Source organism: Melospiza melodia, chromosome 2, assembly GCF_035770615.1.
Source record: "Melospiza melodia melodia isolate bMelMel2 chromosome 2, bMelMel2.pri, whole genome shotgun sequence".
NCBI lineage: Eukaryota > Metazoa > Chordata > Aves > Passeriformes > Passerellidae > Melospiza > Melospiza melodia.
Window position 1 is genome coordinate 125,315,004 of NC_086195.1, and position 19,950 is coordinate 125,334,953.

Consider the following 19,950-nt stretch of genomic DNA (forward strand, 5'->3'; position numbering starts at 1 on the left):
CCAAGGATAGGGATGATAAAAAAGAGCTGCCTAAAACTTCATATAAAAGCACTTTCTCAGTCATATATATGATCTATGAATGTAACAGCCTTTAAAAAGTTAGAGAACCTGAAAGTTGAATACTGCGAGTATTACACCCAAGCGTAATGAAGACATGCTGCAAAGTCAGGAAATCATTTCACTATGCTGACTTTCATTATTAAATATTTGCCATTGCAAGAAATAATATTTTCTAACACCTGGGAAGTAAAGAATGACTGTGCTGTCCTGAACGAGTCACTTTTACTGGCTTTTAGTTAATGCCACTCTTTCTACACTGAACTGGAGCCACAGAACATACACAGTAAGTCACACAATGCATTTGAATTATTCATACAGACATGGTAGGAAGGCAACTCTTTCACTTAATAAACAGCAATAAGAAGTCACCTGAGTGTAGAGCTTTAAATATCTTTGCCCTTCCTTACAGAAATCCTCATGAAAGGCAACAAAGATAAAAATACAAGCTTCAATCAAACCAATCTGAAGCTCTTTGGTTGGAGATTACACTTGGAGACTTTTTTATTATTAATTTAACACTAACACCTTCATATCCTAAACCCATATTTAAAACAGCTTGTCTAAGCATAATTCAGCTGGAGAGGAACTCCTTCTTCCTTCTGCTGCCTCCACATAAAATCTACATTCCTTCTGAATTAAAAAGTACTTATGTGTTTTTAACAAATAATATGCAGATCACAAAAAGGCCAGCATCCTAAATAACAGTGCATAAATATAAATTCTTGTTTTCCTTTTTTTTCATTTACATCTGACATGCTCTTCTGAAAGAGATGGGAAATTTAGACTAACCTTGCTGAGTGATGACTGAGGCTGATGACTGCGAAGTTGAAGCTTCCAAAGCAGACCTCCTAGGTACTTTTGCATCTCTTGTTGCCAAAGATACTTAAAAGATACTATGCTGAATACAAAGGTTTTGTTCTTGACTTGAACAAAAAAAAATATGGCCAACACCAGGTTGGGTTTCTTTTTATTGTTAAAACATTAAAGCATAACATTTCACCAAATACAGGAAATTTAGGGGTCGTCTGACATTACAAACATCTGGATCATCAAGAGAAAGTGTTGAGCTATACATAGTCTGACGTTAATCTATCAATTTAATGTATATTAGTAAATGATTAAAACATGGCCAAAATACAGAATCACAAAATAAGTACCTTGATGCTTCTAAATCTGAGACAAGTCAGAGAACTGAGTGCAATAAATTTCCAGCAAATGTCTATACACTCAATTACCTCAGGGCAGAATTATTCCAGGAATATTAGTAGTTCCTCATATTCCTACCAGGAATATTGGTAGTTCCTCATATTCTTGCTCATTCACATTCAATTTAGTGAGAATTTGATTTGAGAACTTGATAAAAACATTTTTAAAAATACCACATTTAACAAATGTGAAAAAAGAAGTTGTCTTCACAGGAAAATACAGATTGCTTGCCACTCCAGTCCTTAATTGCCTATATGTTTTACAAATCTTTACAAAACTAATTTGTATCCATTTTGGTTTCAAAAACATAGTACATCTGAAAAATAAAATATGACTCTACTGATGGGTAATACAAAGACATGAACACGCATTTAAAATTACTTTTAAAAGTAAATCTTCTCAGTAATACAGCTATAAGACAAGTTAAACATAGTACAATAAACCATGCATCTTCTGACTTGTCAGATCAGCTAAACTACTCGGTTAACATACAGTAACACTTTTGAACACTTTGTAAATTCAGCTTTCCTAGCACAAGGAAAAAAAAACCAGATTAAATTTGTTCTTCAAGTGGTTCAAGGCTGTCCAAGTGTTTTTTAGGTGTATCATCACTATGACGGCTTTGGCAATGGGTTAAATGTTTCTTAAAGCCTCGGGGAAAATTTGATTCAAAATTACAACGGGGACACTTCAACAGACTTTGACCATGAGCAGCAACATGATTTTTAAGAAGAGACTCCAAGAGAAAAGCTTTGCCACATATTTTACATTTGTATGGGCTTTGAACATTATGCTTGTTAACTAAATGGTGCAAGACAGCACCTTTTTTCATTGCACGACAGCAACAGATTTTGCAGTAATACTTTCCCTTGCCACGCTTCATGTACTTTGCTATTTCTTCCTCAGAGATGAAAGCCTCTTTCTCTTCAGTAAACTGAAGCACACACGGTGGCTGCGTAGGAGTAGTTGCATCCATTTTGCTCTCTTTGCTGTAATCAGATGACTCCATATCATACTGCTCTTGGTCACTGTTGGACTCTTGTTCCTTTATCTCCATTGAGTCCACCACTGGTTTTCCACACTCACTACTATTTAGTTCAGAATCTGAGTTCTCCTGGTTTTCCTTCTTGGGCTTCTTTTTTGGGCATGAATATAACATGTGTTCAGGTGATTCTTTGGCTAATATTGACTGTTCATCCTGTGAGAATAAATCATCCAGTGGTTTCTGATCATCTAAACTGTGAGAGAGAAAGTCACTCTCACCAGACTCACTAGGTGTTTGGGGCTCAGAGAAAAAGCCCGAAGCAGACTTGTGAGGCTCGGAAAACAGGATGTTCTTCTGGATTTCAGAAGGTACAGTAGTTTCAGCATGTCTCTGGACATCAGAGGATAGAGCAGCAGCAGGCTTCTGCATCTCAGAAAATACAGCATGCTTTTGAACATCAGGGGAAACAGCAGATTTCTGGCAGTCTGTGAAAACAGCTTGCTTGAGTGTCTCGGGAGAAACAGGAGTAGGTTTCTGGGACTCAGTAAAGAGACCATGTTTCTGAACTTCAGGAGATGTGGATTTCTGAGACTCTAGAAAGGAAGTAGACTCCTGAACTTCAGAGGAAATGGAAGTGAGTTTTTGGGCTTCAGAAAACAGGGCATGCTTCTGGACTTCAGAAGAAACAAGAGCAGATTTTTGGGCTTCAGAACACAGAGCTTGTTTTTGACCTTCAGTAGAAACAGCAGAAGTAGATGTCTGATTCTGGGGCTCAGAAAAGACAGCACGTTTCTGGACATCAGTAGAGGCAGCAGGATTAGATTTGCGAGTCTCTGGGAACAACACTCTTTTCCGAGGCTCAGGGAAATGAGCCCGTTTCTGAATCTCAGATGAAGCAGCTGAGGTGGATTTCTGAGTTTCAGAAAAATACATTGATTTCCGTGACTCAGAGAGTTTCCAAGATTCAGGAGATACTGAAACACCAGGCTTACGGACCTCAGGAAAGAAAGAAGGCTTCCAAGAGTCAGAGGAAACAGTGTGACTGGACTTTCGAAGCTCAGGAGAAACAGGGGGAGAATGCTTCCACGTGTCAGGGGACAGAACAGGTTTCCAGCCTTCAGGGTAAACAGATGAGATGGGTTTCCAGGGCTCAGAAGAAACAAGAGCAGATTTCTGGGATTCAGAAAAGGACGTAGACTTACACGAATCAGAAACAAGCCTCCTAGGTTCTGGCAACACAACTGAACCAGGCCTTCGGGACTCAGGGGCAGACCTCCGGGATTCCACGGACACCGACATGGCAGGCTTTGAAGCCCAGGGAGAAACTGTGGGAGACTTCTGCACTTCATGAGGTGAAGCCCTCCAGGGCTCAGGGGAAACAGTTGGGCCAGGTCTCCATGACTCCGGTGAAACCGCAGAAGCGGGTCTCCGGCTCTCAGGAGAAGCAGCAGAAGCAGGCCGACGCATCTGGGAGGGATGCCTGCGTGGCTCAGGAGACACGGCTGGGGCGTACCTCCGTGGCTCAGGGGACGCTGCTGGAGGAGGTTTCTTTGGCTCTGGTGACACAGCTGGGGAGTATCTGCGGGGCTCTGGAGACACAGCAGGAGAATGGCGCCGGGGCTCAGGCGATATGGCGGGGGAATGCCGGCGGGGCTCTGGCGACGCGGCCGGGGCTGGCTTCTGTGGGTCGGGGGACACAGCAGGAGATGGCTTCTGTGGGTCAGGAGACACGACAGGAGATGGCTTCTGTGGGTCAGGAGACACAGCAGGAGATGGCTTCTGTGGGTCAGGGGACACAGATGAGGCTAACTTCTCTGGATCGGGAGATGTGGCTTGGGCTGACTTTTCTGGATCTGGGGACACAGTCTGGACTGACTTCTCTGGCTCTGGGGAAGTCACCTGAGAAGACTTCTGGGGCTCTGGGGACACAGAAGATTTCTGAAGCCTGGGGGAAACAACAGGTTCTGATTTGGGGAGTTCAGGAGAAAGGGCAGGTTTGCCTGACTCAGGGGAAAGGGTAGGTTTCTGTGGCTCCAACATGACACTTTTCTTGGACGAATCTGAATCTCCTTCTACCTGTTGCTCTTTCTGCTCTTCATTCCACTTCTCAGGTGCTGCATGCTGTGCTTTGATGTGATAATACACGTTGCAATACATCTTGCTGGTAAAGAAACATTTATGGCAGTGAAACAGTTTTGCACTTTTTTGATAAAATATAAGTTTACCCAAACCAGCAGCATCCATTTCATCACAACACTCTGGGTGAACGGTACCCATATGAATTTGTATGTTCTCATAGTCAGTTCCCCTGAAGCTGCAGTAGTCACATTCCAAGCGCTCTGTGGTTTTCCGTAGTATCTGCAGCATGTCCATTTTTCTGTAGGCAGTAACAGTCCCCACAGCAGTGCACCTTTTAAAGAGGATTTTTCAGTTCCTGTAATAAAGGAAAAAGATCTGTATAGTTATCCTTTCATGTTAATTTCAACTCTGTCACATTCCTAAATAACCACGCGTGCTTTTCCCTGCTCACCCCCACTCCCTTTTTAGAAAGCATAGATTTTGCACAGGTACTGACTACTTCATAGAGAAATCCAAACAGAAAGTCATTTTGCATCAGTAAAACTTGAAAAAATAAAGTTTACATTTAACAATAGGCCTTCCTACCTATGTAAAAAAACTGGAAGCAAATGATAAAAAAACCCCAGGTGATGAAGAGCAAAGTTTGAATTTCACTTGATAAATGTGACTTGTTTTCTCCATTGTCTTCTTACCATATTTTATGTGCTTTTATTGTATTATTTACATTATACATGTAAACTGAAACCAAAAAGTACTTTGGAAAGTACTTGAAACAATGCCACTGAGATAAGGCCATTTAAAAAATCCATCTTCACCATTAAATTTCAAAACAAATAATCCATTTTTGACAAAGACCAAACTAAAATTCAAGAAAACAGCAGTCTAAAGTCTAGGCTGTTTTCATCTGTTAAATACTGGCTTCCTTCCACTAATTATATGATAAAAAATACACTGATCATAAAAGCTTCATCTATTATGACAAGGACTTTTCCTGTTCCATTATTTCATCTGTTGCCCCAATAACAACAAAAATACTATTTAAGAAAAACAGCAGTTTTTTTTTCAGTTGGTAGTTAACAGTCCACTGAATCCAGAACATTGTTTTCCTCACCCCAGCGATGGAAATTTCTCAAAATTAATGTTTTTTACAAGACTTAAAAAAACCACAAAATAACAACAACACCCAAACACCAACCAACCCTCCCCCCCCAACATAAATAGCTTTTAATGATTTGGCTATATTCTCCTATTTCCAAAAGAATTTAACCAGATTAGCTACTGCAACAAGCAGAAAACCAAGTCTAGTCATAGTCTGCAAGTTATACTGACATAAAGTGGAAGGTAAAAAGGACATTTAAATGAAATGAGCACACTTCTTCCTTGTAGGTTGAAATTAAACAGTTGTTACATGATTAATCATGCTAAGCTATCAGCCTAATTTTGGGGGGTGTTGTAAAACACAGTGCTTCAAAACACTCAAAATTGTTGTTTAATTTTAACGTTAATTTTACCTGTCTAAATATATATAAGACTAACAAGTCTAAAAATATGCATTCAAAGCAAGTTTTCTTAATTTATTCCTAAAGCATTTTCCCCCTGGTTTCTTATGGAAATGAGGCCTATACAAACACATTGCCCCACAGTCAATGCCAATCAAACTGGACAAAGCAATCCAGCCTTACTTTGCATTTCTACACCTTTCATGAAAATCAGCAACTAGAGAATGCAAGCAATGCCTCCACTGAGGCAGAATATGTCACTTAGCAGCAACTACTTCTGTTTAGCCTCTCCACAAAAAGTCTTGAAACATTCAGAGCAAGCAGTATCTGATTCAGCTTTAATTAAGGAAAAGGGGAAGGAATTCAAAATACTAGAGCAGTGAGTTGCTTTAGGCTTGGGGTAGAGACAGAATGAAAGCAAATTAACAGGGCTGCTAAAGGATGAGATGGATACAGCAAAAAACCAGGAAAGAAGGATTGGCTGAGGAGCAGGAGGGCACAAATCCTTAAGAAACACAGGTTCACTAGCTCAGCTGCTTATGGAGCAGCTCCTTTGTGTGCACTGCGCATACACACATCACATTAAGCCACAGGAACAGGTAGATTTCCAATTGGGAAGCACAGTGGAACCACATGTGGAGCTTTAAGAAGGAACCTGCTTCACAACCATGAGGCAAATGAACAGCATCCGACCACAGCCTAGCTGCAAATGAGAAGTAATTACTCTGCCCCACAGACACTGAAGTGAAGAGCCTTTGGGGTACAAGCTGCAGTTTCCCAGCACTGCTGGCAGCCATACAAAAGACATCCCAAATTGTAGCCCACACCACATTCAGCGTTGACCCAAAACACTTCCCAACATTTTATAACAAATTTTTTATGTCTGTAAAAGATGAAAACAAAACAAAGATGACAGCAGTGCTCAGTGGGCTGTATCTCTTCAACAGAAAATAACCTGCCAATTGTAAAAACTCACAGCACACCATGTCTTAGTACTCTAAAAGACTTTCAAATCTTTATGAACTACTTTATATTTTGTTTGCTGGATTCAGAGCAAAAGGAGAATAGGAAAATTTAAATTTGAAAGCAAAAATTTCTGAATTGCTGATATGAGCAAAATAAAAAGGTTTTGGGGTTTTTTTTAATCAAATCACAGCAGAACATAATTAGGATAATGAAGATGTACTGCAGCAATCATATTTTTAGACTTGAAAGGGAATTTGTCAATTCCAAAATTGGTTGTAATCCGGAATAACCCATTTTCTTTTCACAGAAAACCAAAAAAGGGCTTTTCTAATTTGAATTTATCACAGTTTATAACAAAGTTTAAGAGACAATCTTTTCTACTCTCTTCATAATTTCCCAGCTCTTCATGTCACCTGTTGCCCTTGCTGCAGTTTTTTGTTATTCACTGAAACACACTCCACCCCATGTCCCCATCCTCTTCTTTTATTCAGTTCTATCTTACTTTATGCTGAAAATTCCCACTTTCTTTCCAAATACAACAGTCAGAAAAAGTCAGCAGTTCCCAAATTCCACAAATTGTCCACATTGATGCTAAGCTTTTTTGGCCATTAGATTTTTTTGGAACCAAAGAAGTTACAGGCACAATCCAAACATCCAAAAGTCTTGCCAGTCAAGCCTTTTGCATAAGAAATAACATTAAAGAGCTGAGGGAACTTTATGTCACATTGCCATCACCCAGCATTTTTAGTTTTGTAACTCAACCCAGTGTACCTGGCAGTCACTGAAGTAACTGCCTCTTCTGCTGAAATCTCTACTTAATTGAGGACCCTACTGAGCAAGACAACTCTTGGTTATTGCAGCACCTTGGGCTGCAAGCCCATGGAATAGTAAATCTAGTTTCAGAATAGTTACTGGGATCAGTAACAAACAGCACTGAGCCTGTACCAACTCATGTTGTCAATTCAAATTTGTTGAAACACTTCTGGAAGAATAAACTCTGAGACGTTGCTGGTTCACTTAGCACAGATCTACATAGCTAGTTTGAAAGATTTTCCTGTCAATCCCTCCAGACTCCTTCTCAATATTGAGCTCCAGTGCCACTGTCTCTACATGGTTTTGGTTGCTGTCCTCCTCTGTACTCAGGTTTCTCACACAGATGACTCTGCTTCACACTGCTCTTTGCCACCACTCCTGCATCAGAACTTGTTCTGCACTGCATCCTGGCTTGCCCAGCTGGGTGAAAGTGCAAGGAACAACATGTCACTGTTTTCTAAAGAGTCCCACACCAGCAGAGCCAGCCAGCCTAGAAACCATATGCTCAGTAACCAGGGCCCCATGGCCTTGGTCCTGCATGAACTGTGATGTAATCTGTGCTCAGCAGCATCCTTCTGGCAACACTGAGAGAGATGGACCACGCTCCCTCTGTGTAAATGCATTATTACAGACATTAAAGGGAATGTGCTGCTGCAAATCAAACCCATAAAAAGGTTTTATTAAATAAATGGTGTGATTTTGTCAGGGTGTTCCATGTGCACTGCAGAGACCTGAACCAAATACTAAATCACATCACTCTAGTGCTCTGAAGCTCTTTAAGGAAAAGTATGAATTTCAGGACAAAGATCAAATTGTCATGAGCAACAGCTTCCCCATTAAACAAAGCAGAAGACAGATGGTCACTGGAGCATCTCTCAGGACTTCTTGAGTACTCCTAGGAGGACAAAGAAGCTGCCACCTCTGCAAGTACAAATAACTGCTGTGCAGGCCCCAGGCCACTTTGTTTAGTTGAACACTCTGCCGGGCCATAACTGTTTTGTAAAAAGGACACCTGAGCATTCCCCTATTCAAACTCTCAGGTAACAGGATGTGCAGTGCAGCAGTGGCTATAACTGAGCCTGTGCTGCACGCTACTGTAACACTACAAAGCACAACACATTCTTTAATTGCTCTTTCTACATTCCCTCCTACTTTTCTCACTTTCCATGGCTGCAACACTGAGAAAACAAACACACATGCAGCCAAACAGAACACACTACAATCAAAGCAGAAGCCTGAAGCCCAGCATTTATGCCTGTTCTGCATCCACATCCTGCCTGCAAGACAAAATACTGTGATTCAATTAAGATTCTGGGGCTTGCAATACTAAATTTTAACTTAAGGCAGCCAAGACTCATTCAGAGTCTTCCTAAGACGTAACATTTCCCACTGAAATCTACCTGAACAGGTAAGTGCTTCTGGCTAAAAGCTCACTATATCCTCAGATGTCAAGCACAGTAACAGCATCAGTACCAACCCAGCTCTTAGCTGACTTGAAGTGACACAGATCAATGTCCATCACTCAGTTTAAAAGTGCCTGAAGAGACACAAATCCCAGCAGTGGGACCACCAGTCCCTCCTGCTGCTCCATCAGCCACCTCTCCCAGCCCATCTTCTTCCAGGCATGTTTAGAACCTACAAACAGAGGTTCCTACCACCAACTCTCTCCTCTCTCCACTGAGATGCTGAAGATCCTTACACCAGTTCCTGTCCCCTACACTGCAGTTCTGGCCATAATCTCCTCCATCAGAGGAAAAACAGAAAAACAGCATGGGAAAAGGATTGGTAATGAGGGCAAGTATCTACCTGAGAAAAGAACAACCATCACTGCTTTTCTTAATTTGTTCTTAGCAGCCAAGAGGCTAAAGTTATGATTTGGCAGAAAGAAGAAGTATCCAGGAAATCAGAGGCAGCGAGATAACCACAAATTCAACCAAAAGTTGGTTATGAGTATCACAAGGCAGCCACAGAGCAGAGTCAAACAGCATCAGAAGTTTCTGCTGAGTTCATGTTAAACTGAATAATAGGAGCATCCTAAGCTAATGCACAGAGAGGAGAGACCTCCTGATGTCTTCCCAGCCAACACATCCAGCCATGTCTGACATGGTTCATGGATTCCATATCCCATCTTCCACAAGGATCCTACTTAAGATTAAGCCATACTTCCTACAGCCCCTCAAAAACCTCCTCGTGGAAGAAAATAGGAAAAATGCAGAGGAGATACCTACATATAACAAGGAATCCATGCAAGTGTTGGCACAACATGACTCTGGCAGCAAACAAGGTATCTCTACTTTTTAACTCCATTCCCATGTCATAGCTACAATTCTTCCAATCATTCCTGGCAATTTTTAATAAACACATTCTACACTTAGCATTGCAACAGTTAATATATACCTCCATTTTTCCTCTACTGAAGATAAGCTGTGACTGTACAAAGGAAGCAACAAAGGGCTCAAAGCTAAAGATCTAGACTGTCTGTGAACACAGAAAATTAGATTTCCTTCAACATTACATGAAGAAATTCAGAGCACAGCAACAAGTAGTCTGCCACATCATTGTTCAAAATCAGACTGTCTTGGTTCTCAGTGGCAGAAAAATCTATAACTCTTTTCCTCTCAATGAACAATCAACCCTGGTGAAACACAAGCAGCTAGAGAACATGCAACATACTTTAATGGCACCAACACAGCTGGGGAAATGATCCAGAAGAAAAGCCATGCGATTTTCTGCAGTGCACTACAACCACACATAAGATTCCCTACACCAGTCACTGCACAGGAAGGATTACTGTTGATTTTCGTCAGCCTTGGAAGTTTCTTCCAGACAAACAGTTCAGTCATAACCCTCTGTCAGTGAGGAGAGTCAGTGGCAAATTTGTTCCCAGCAAAAGAAATCTGAGTAAGCGAGATACAGCAGCAACATTGCCTCTGCTAGAAGGAACAGATCCAGAGTTTTGCTGGGTTTAAGCAAAAGGAAAAACTACACATTCTTGCAGTGCCAAAAAATGAATGGCAGTCTGGTGGCAGCATGATGCTTCTCTTGAAGCTACATCCCTGTGTTGTGACTGACAAAGAGAAGTTTAGCTCCCAGAGGAAGCTGCACACAAACATCCCACAGTGGGGCAGAGCAGGCACTCTGCAAGGCACCAGCCAGGTAAGGGCATCACTTCCAAGGCACCAGGAACAAGACAGGCAGCCCTGTGCTCCTGCTAGTCCACAAGTGTCCACAGTATCTGACCACAACCTCACATCTGAACTCCCAGCTACCAGCCAGCCTACTCAGGCTGTTCCACCAGCAACAATTGCTGAACAAGGTTTTGAAAATTTCACAGCTACACAAGGCACAAACACTCCGACCCAACCAGCCAGTGAAACAGCAAGATACGCTAAGAACATGGGAGGCACCAGATCCAGGCAGGAAATGCTGCTTTATGAAGTTCCATGTTTCCAGGAAAGGTTCAAGGCAGTGGAGATCTACAAAGTGACAATGCTTGACGCACATACAGATGACTTAAGAAAAACAAAGCACCCAGAACTGCAACAGTTTTGCAATATTTCAATCTTTGTTAAGAGAATGACAAGTCTACACAATATTAGTTCTCAACAAAAGATCTAACAACAGTCTAAATTGCACAGTAAAATCAATGTACATTTGACAGATTCAAGACTGAAGAAATTAATTCCATGTACTGCTTCTACAGCTTTTTAACTCCAAGTTCCAATTCCACTTCCAGTTGGCTTCCAAAAATGGCCCTGAAAACCTTATTGCTGCAGCGCTGTACCTGAGCTAATGAAGTGCCACTAGAGCATTGCAATCTAGTCAAGAACCGAATTAAGGCTGTGAAACTTGGTAACATGCTAAGAATTCCATTTCCACTACCCTGAAAGAATATGGGGTTCAAGGGAAGATTACAGAAGAGAAATGTGAAATCCAAAGTTTCTATATTCCTCACTTGCAAAAAATTCATAGAATCATTGAGGTTGGAAAAGACCTCTGAGATGATCGAGCTCCAGCCTGTGACTGAACACCACCTTGTCAAGCAGACCATGGCACTCGGTGCCACGTCCAGTCTTTCCTTCAACACCTCCAGGGACGGCGACTCCGACACCACTCTGGACAGTCCATTCCAATGTCTATTCACTTTCACAGTGAAGAAATTCTTCCTAATGTCCAATCTAAGCGTCCCTTGCTGCCGTTTAAGATTATGTCCTCCCGTCCTGTCACTTGTTGCCAGGGAGGAGAGGCCGATCCCCACCTGGCTATACCTTCCTTTCCCGTGGCTGCAGAGAGCGGTACGGTCCCCCCGAGCCTCCTCTCTCCAGCTGAACACCCCAGCTCCCGGAGCCGCTGCTCACAGGACACGCTCTCCAGAGCTGTGCGGAGCCATCCCTCTGCACCTGCTTCTCCGCTCCCACGTGCGACGCCGCCGCTCCCGGCAGCTATTTCTGTCACCGGAGAAGGGCCCGGTCCCGGCGGGGACACGTCCCGCGCCCAACTCGCTATCCCAGGACAGCAGACGGGCAGCGTGCTCGTCCCGCTCCTGGCTCCGCCGGCATCACTTTAACTTTCCTGCGGGAAGGGGGTGCCTGCGGGCTCGGCTTTCCCGGCGCCGCCGGCTCCCCGCTGCCCGGCCCTCCCGGGGCCGCACCCCCGGGGCCGGGGGCCACGCCGCCCGCCCCTTCATCCCGCCCCTCCGGGCGCTCTCCCTCGCCGCCTCCCTTCTCCTTCTTCCCTCCCGTGCGCGGCCCCGCCGGTTTTGTTCCCCCCGCGCCGGCACCGGCAGCCGCCGCCGCCCCCCGCGCGGCGGGGGCTGGACAAGGGGAAGGCCCAGGCCCGATGCCCAGGGGGAGGGAGGGAAGCGCGCCGGGCGCGGCCGGCGGGAGCGGGGGGCGAGCGGGACGGGCCGCCCGCACTCACCGATCGGCACCTCCGGGACGGCGGGCGCGGGGCCGGGGGGGCCGGGCCGGGCTCCCCCCGCCAATGGCGGCGGCGGCGGCGGCGGGAGGCGGGGCCGGGTCACGTGCCGCGGCCGCGGCGGCGGGGCCGGGGGCGGGGCCGGGCCGCACCGCCCTCCGCGCCCGCCGGCAGGGGGCGCTGCCGCCCAGGGGGCCCGGCCTGTCTGGGGGCCCACAGGGGGCTTGTCCAGTGCGGGGAGAATTCCAGAATGCCAGAAACAGAGTCACAAAGTCACAAACTAGGCTGCAAAAGAGCTCTGAGATCCTCGACTATGACCAAACACCACCGTGTCAACAAGACGATGGCCCTCGGTGCCATGTCCAGTTTTCCTTCAATACCTCCAGAGATGGTGACCCCACCACCTCCCTGGGCAGCCCATTCCAATAAGCAATCACCCTCTGAGTGAAGAAATTCTCCCTGATATCCAGCCTAAAAATCCCTTGATGCCGTTTAAGACTCTGTCCTCTCATCCTACTGGTTGCCTGGGTGAAGACCCTGACCCCAACCTGTTACAGCCTCCTTTCAGGTGATCATAGCGAAAGGTAAGGTGTCCTCGGAGCCTCCTGCTCTCCAGGAGCAACCCCAGCTCCCTCAGCCGCTCCCTGTAGGACATGCACCCCATTGCTCTGCTCTGGATCTGCCCATTATGTCCTTCCTGAATTGAGGGGCCCAGAAATGTATGCAGGATTCTTGGTGTGGGCTCACCAGTGCAAAGAGACCACACCTCAGGTACTGTGTGTCCAGTTCTGGACCCCTCAATTCAGGAATTGCTTTTTGTCTTTTGGGTTTAGCAGTGCTTTTTGTCCAGTATGGAAGGAATGACAGACTCACAGAATCACAGAACCAATTAAGTTGGAAAAGACCTCTGAAATCCACTCCAGCCTGTGAGTGAGCACCCCCATGTCAACCAGACCAGAGCACTGGGTATCATGTCCAGTTTTTCCTTAATAAACTCCAGGGTGCGTTACTCCCTGGAAGTGTTTAAGGAAAGACTCTCTGGAGGCTGAGGGGAATTTTATTAGCATAGAAGGTGGGGATAACCAAGGTTCTTGTTATTAGATCCCTCGGGGCACGTTAGTGTGAATGATCAGTATTTATAAATCAACAATGTAGGGTTTATTATAGAACAACTTGGTTGCAAAGGAAAACAGGTGTGGAGCTGTTTTTGTGGTTATTATTTGTAGTAATAAAACATGAAAGCATTGCAATGTGAAAGTGCAACATCACCACCCAAGGACACAGACAAGGAGAAAAGGAAATTTCAAGGAAAGGAAATGTCAAGGAAAATAAAGGAAATTTCAAGGAAAGGAAAGGAAATTTCAAGGAAAGGAAATTTCAAGGAAAGGAAATTTCAAGGAAAGGAAATTTCAAGGAAATTTCAAGGAAATTTCAAGGAAATTTCAAGGAAAGGAAATTTCAAGGAAAGGAAATTTCAAGGAAATTTCAAGGAAATTTCAAGGAAATTTCAAGGAAATTTCAAGGAAAGGAAAGGAAAGGAAAGGAAAGGAAAGGAAAGGAAAGGAAAGGAAAGGAAAGGAAAGGAAAGGAAAGGAAAGGAAAGGAAAGGAAAGGAAAGGAAAGGAAAGGAAAGGAAAGGAAAGGAAAGGAAAGGAAAGGAAAGGAAAGGAAAGGAAAGGAAAGGGAAAGGAAAAACAAGAGTGTGAGGATCTCACCACCCTAAGCCTTACAACGGGACTTGATTGCTCTACAGTCTTGGTCGAAGTGCTGGTTGAGTGATGAGGGAAGTCCTGAAGAAGTGGTGGGGAGGAATCGGCGGAATACAGAATCTCTTGTGTTTATATTCACTCTGGGTCAGATAAATATAAATCAGATCCCTCCTCAGGAGCAGGGAGCTTCCTGTAGTACTCTAGATCATGGGACACTTCAGGAGTCCTCGACACCTTCTAAGCCAGCACAGCTGCCCCTCCTGGCAGTGCATGGAGTCAGTTGTGCCCCATTGTGTCCCATCAGCAGACATGAACCCTCTCAGGTCACACTCAGAGTTCCCTGGCATTTCCCAGGAAGAGGAGAGGGAGCCCCTCATGCCAGTGGTTTGTGCAAGGAAGCACAGCTTAGCATGACACGGGGCACAATCCTGTCCAGGGGATCCAGCTCTTATCTCACTCACAGCCCATCATTCACCCTGTGCCTCATCAGATCAGAGGTTTAGCCATTACACAACTAAAAGTTCACCTACTCCATCTCAACCAAACACCCTTGCACCTCCATTAATGAGGAATATTTTGAGTCATTGTCTCTTAAGAGGAGGGAAGCTGAGGGAAAGGTGTTAAGCTTTTCTCCCTGGTACCCACTGAGAGGATAGGTAGGAATGGCTCAGAGCTCCTCCAGGGAAGGTTCGGCATTTGGCAGCATTTCCTTACCAAGAGGGCGCTCTCTGTGACAGGCAGTATTTAGCACTGATCTGTCACATCCCCCGGCTGCTTGGATAGAAGCAGTATTTTTTGCCAGTCGTATCTAAGTTTCCAACAAAATCAATCCTGCCCATGCTCTGAAAATGTAGCAGAAGTGTAGTGATTACTACAATTACCGATTGATGAGGAATTTATTTCTTTTTTCCACATCTAGATGTCATGGAGAAATCTTGCACTGCAGGCTAGATACCCTCCCAGTCTTCTGTGTAGTCATGTCCCAGGCTCATATCTCTTTGACTTCAGGTTATACATTCATCATTGGGGATTGTGGTTTTCCCATGACTAACAAAAACCAACTGGTTGTTTCCATCCAAGTCTTCAGCTAAGAACATTATTGCTACTCATCCCCCTTTTACTTGCATTTTATCTGTTTTTTATTACTCAAAATGCTGACTCCTGCTTTGTTCATTCATGGAAATAGCTGTAAAGTCAACCCAAGGCCAGCTAATAACCTGTTGTTTTCACTTAATCCTGAGCTTTTCATCTCTTTCTGATTTGCCAGTGCTTTCACTCATCTTACAGTTTTAAAATTAATTTCCAGCTACTGTAGTTAATAGGATAATTTCCATTGAGAATGGAATCAAACACTTAATTAAATTCCAGATAAACCAGGTGTACCCCATTTATTAGGTTTCTTCTTAGTCAGACTAAGTAAACTTTTTCTGTGCTATTGTTACCTGTAAGTGATTTTGAGTACTTGGAGGATTGCCTTTCAACCTAGTGAAGAAGTTTTCTCAAAGGAGATAAAGAAATCCCACAGCGATTTTTTGCTGGATTAGCAATTACAGAGCATAGGTAAAGAACACATCTCAAGCAACTGCAGTGAATAACTTTTTTTTTAATAGACTTTTTTTACTATATGGTTAAACTTTCTTTTCTAACTTGTTTAGAGCTTTTTTTCATTTACATCCAGGGATTAAATTTGATTTATGAAATCATGCTAAAGTTTCATAAGTCTCCCCCCCCTTTCAGTTAATATTATTGTAAAAAACACCTGAATATAGTTTGCAGTTCTATGGGGTTTTTTTTATAAGCAACATGTAAAAAATTACCATATTCACTTATGAAGTCTCTCAGTAAAAATGCCAGCAGGCTTTTGAAGGCATGGAGTTCAATCATCCAAGACAGCTATTTTTTCATTCAATTCCTTCCCTTAGGCCTCTAAATTACTTTCTGAAATGGCCTTTTTCTTATTATGCATTAGTAACTGTAACAAATAGAGCAACGAATGTTACCTAACACTGTAGCTATGGAGAGCTCACAATTCATTGGAGATACATCTAAATACCCCTGAATATATTTTTACCTTATGTAACATATTCCCAAATGTTTTCCTCCTTGTTATTTTATCCCTAATTTAGAAACTTAAAAGTTTCAAATATACAAGCAACTAATCTTTGTATTTCAGGATGTTGTTAAATATTAAGGAAACAAGACTGAGCCTATTCAGCCCTGAAAGTGCTTCCATTTCAATATCATGATTTTCTTGACTGAATACCTGAGAACATGACTGTACCCATACTCTTTTTTCTGGATGCTGATGACCTTCAACAGCTGTCAAAACTGTGCAAGAACTTCCAGCAGGTAATGTCATATATTGGTGCCCATACTCAAGTTTATTGTTAAGAAAAAGGTGAGGTGGAGCTTCCCTTCAGTTCCATCCAGCAGGACCGTCTGTGTTTCTGCACAGCCAGATACAGGGAGCAGCACAACACACACACCTGGGCACAGATCAGTAGCAACAGGCCACGTCCTCCATGCTGGGGACAATCTAAAGCCAACCCCCCTGTCTGGCCAGCTGCAGCCTTCCAGAATTACTTTTCAATCTGTTCACTACAGTTGGCAACTGAGATCCTGGCAAAAGAAAAAAAAATGAAAACACCAATATCCTAAACGACCCAGGCCCTGCCCACCCCCTCTAAACTTCTATGCAAAATCTTCATATTTGATTCTAGACTATATCAACATTTTTAGAGAGAGGGGGTAAAGAATCACCTATTTCTGCCTGTTTTGTGTCTCCTCCCTTCTGCATGTGCTGGGAGCCATTTATGGATCTTGCATGAACCATGAGTCTATGTGCCATTTTTGCTAATCTTTACCTTTTTGAAGTGTGTTGGAGATTTTTTATTTTAATAATCCAGACTGTTAATTGGAATTGCACAAAGAACACTGCAGCCCAATGTCTTGTGTGTTTGTGTCAATTTGAATCAAAATACTGTAATATTTATGTGACAGTCATGAGCCTCTGATAGAATTTACATAATTGTAGATGGGATGTGCAAATGGGGCATATTCAGGAGATCAGGTATGGCCTAATGAAATGTAAATCACAAAATATATCTGGAAAATATTTTTTTTTTAGTTATGTAACAATGAAGAAGTTTGGGAGAGGTTTTAACTGCTAAGAGGAAAAACCAGCACTTGGTAAGATGACATTTTCAGTCTTCAAGAACTTAAATGAAAAGCTCAAGCAGAGGCACAGAAGACAGAGTGAATGCCTTTAAGTCACTTAGAAATTATCAGGCAAGATTCTGGTTTCCCATTTGTTTCCAATATTTTTTCTTTCTAATGAAACAGTTATAAATAAGTAACTTGAGAATTTTAAGTCTCTCCTCTCATCATATAATACTCAAACAGCACCACCAACTCACAAGTAATTTTCCACAGATTTTCAACGTTCCATCAGGTTGGGGGAGGGAAGTACTACTCCATTTTCCTTTTTAGGCATATTATATTCTGATGTTCAATATTATTTTGTGCCCAGTGAGTGGGTTTTGTCACGTTTGTATTTCAGTCTTTTGTTTGGGCTGTTCAGTTGTAATACTGCAAATAAATGCCAGCAGAGAAACTGCCTTCAGCATGAAGAGCAGTGTTGGCTTAACCATGGATAGACCTCCAAAGACTCTCCAAAAACAACTTTCAGCCATTTGGTTTTCAATTAAAAGAAGCAACAGAATGTATTTATAAACTGAATGCGAAGTTGTCAGCACAGTGTTTGGAGTTGAATAAGCTTCTCTTTAAAGCTGCAACAAGCACAAATGCAGGGGTTTTTACTGAATATTTACATTCCACATCAGGGTCCAGTAACACAATAGATCATGATAGAATGGAGCCCAATCTCCATTTGACAGACAGAGTGATTTCCATCTTCCTAAATGTCAATGACCTTGGAATTCAATGAGAAACCAGGCAACAGAAATTTGGTGAAGCTCTCTATATGTAGAACATTATATTTTAAAAGCAAGAAAACAGATGGCACTGAAGTCAGCTGTGATGTAACCAGACACAATTCCCATTCTGTGGGGATGCTGTCTCTACTTTCAGCTAGGCTGAATTTGCAAAACAAAGTTACTATTGTGGCAATGAAGCTCTCACGCCACGATGAGTTTGCACAAAGGCAGGCAGCAAGCCTGCATTTATTTGATGTCATCGGGAGAAGCATAAAAGAACAAGTGAGCACAGAGCAGGTGGCAGCTCCTCCAGCAAGGGAAGCAAGCTCAGGCCCTGCTGCATTCCTGTGCAGGAGACATTGGAGAAGGGACTTGGAAATGTATTTTGCTGCTTTAGCCATTGTACTTTGCAGCTTTCCCATGAGGTACATGCTCAATTCCAGCAAGCAGCCTTCCCTGCAGATATGGCTGCACAAGCTCCTATCCCAAACCTGATTCCTGTTTCCACAGGCACAGGCTGTCCTGCTGGACTGCACAAGATGACCGTGAGTGCAGAGAGGGGAAGCTCAGTGATGATGTTTTCTCTGTTTTAGGAGGGGTCACACTGTAGCAGAGAGCCTGCAGAACCATTCCCATGCACCCTGGGCTCCTCGTGCTCCTGGGACTGCCGTGCTGTTCCTGTCTCTCCTGAGCTATTGTGGCAGGTGTAGTTGGCCATGGCAATGCTCAGATCCTCCTGATGGTGGCCAGTGCTTCCTACTGCCCTTCTCAGGTGTGGCAAGAATAGATGCCAGTACCTGCTGCATAAGACAGGTTGTCCCAGGGGTTCCTAGAGTGGCACTGCCAAGCCATCAGGGAGCTTGGGATGCAGCTCAGGCTGCAGCTGCGTGCAGATGTTGACTACTGCACTCTCCACATCCAAATTTGGATGTCCTGAATATTGCTTCCATGTGAATACCTAAGTCAAAGGACAGGTTCTCTGTCTCTGTCCCTTTGGGCAGGAGCCTGGATTCACAAGAATGCAAAAATTTGTCAAAAAGCTACAGGAATTTCTGTCTTGACCTGAATCTCCATCTTAATCTGATGGACACAACTGTTTAAGCACTGAGAGTTTTTGCTGAGATGAGATTTGAATAATAAGACCCAAATGGAAAAATACTGCAATTTTCCTGTGTTAGTTCTCTATAATATCAAGAGGTACTCATAACCAAGGAACTCAGGTGCAAGTGAAGAAGCCCAAAAGCCAAAATATATCAAAGTTGAGTTGTGAGCATGTGCAAAATCACAGCTCCTGTGTCCTGCCCATTCCTGTCCCAGGTGAAACACACCCCCTGCTCCAGTCACCACAGGGCATCCCAAAAGGTGGGAGATGCTTTTGAGCAGACCCTCATCTGGTGAAGATCCCAGCTCTGCCCAGCTCTACAGCAGAATTTCCCTGATGAGTTTCCTTGGATCAAGCTGGGACTTTTCACTGAGGGAAAAGCCTGCCCTTCCAGTGTTCAGCCATGATACCACAACAAAATCCTTTCTCCTGCAGTCAGGATAAACTTGGCAAACGAGACAAACTTGAGATGGAGCTAAACCCAGATGATTCTCTAGCAGCAGTTTTACTTAATCTTGAAGTAATTTTAGTTGGCAGCTGACTTATGTAGCCTGATGCTAAAATTCTTCTCAACTGTACTTTTATCTGCTTCTGAAGCATGCAAAGCAGTAAAACAACATCTTACTTATTTTTTTCTGGAGTAATAGATGAAAAAATAGCACAGTATCACATCTCAAAA

At 43.4% G+C, this 19,950-nt stretch overlaps 1 protein-coding gene across 1 annotated transcript; it reads right to left on the reverse strand.

Annotated features, from left to right (window-relative positions):
- Positions 1 to 1,010: 1,010 nt before the first annotated feature.
- On the reverse strand, positions 1,011 to 12,590 carry CHAMP1 (chromosome alignment maintaining phosphoprotein 1). The gene is made up of 2 exons (XM_063149877.1): positions 12,529 to 12,590; positions 1,011 to 4,685 (listed from the first exon to the last, which is right to left on the reverse strand). Exon 2 carries the CDS (start codon positions 4,622 to 4,624, stop codon positions 1,820 to 1,822), a length of 2,805 nt encoding a protein of 934 aa, XP_063005947.1. The 5' UTR covers positions 4,625 to 4,685; positions 12,529 to 12,590; the 3' UTR covers positions 1,011 to 1,819.
- Positions 12,591 to 19,950: the final 7,360 nt, after the last annotated feature.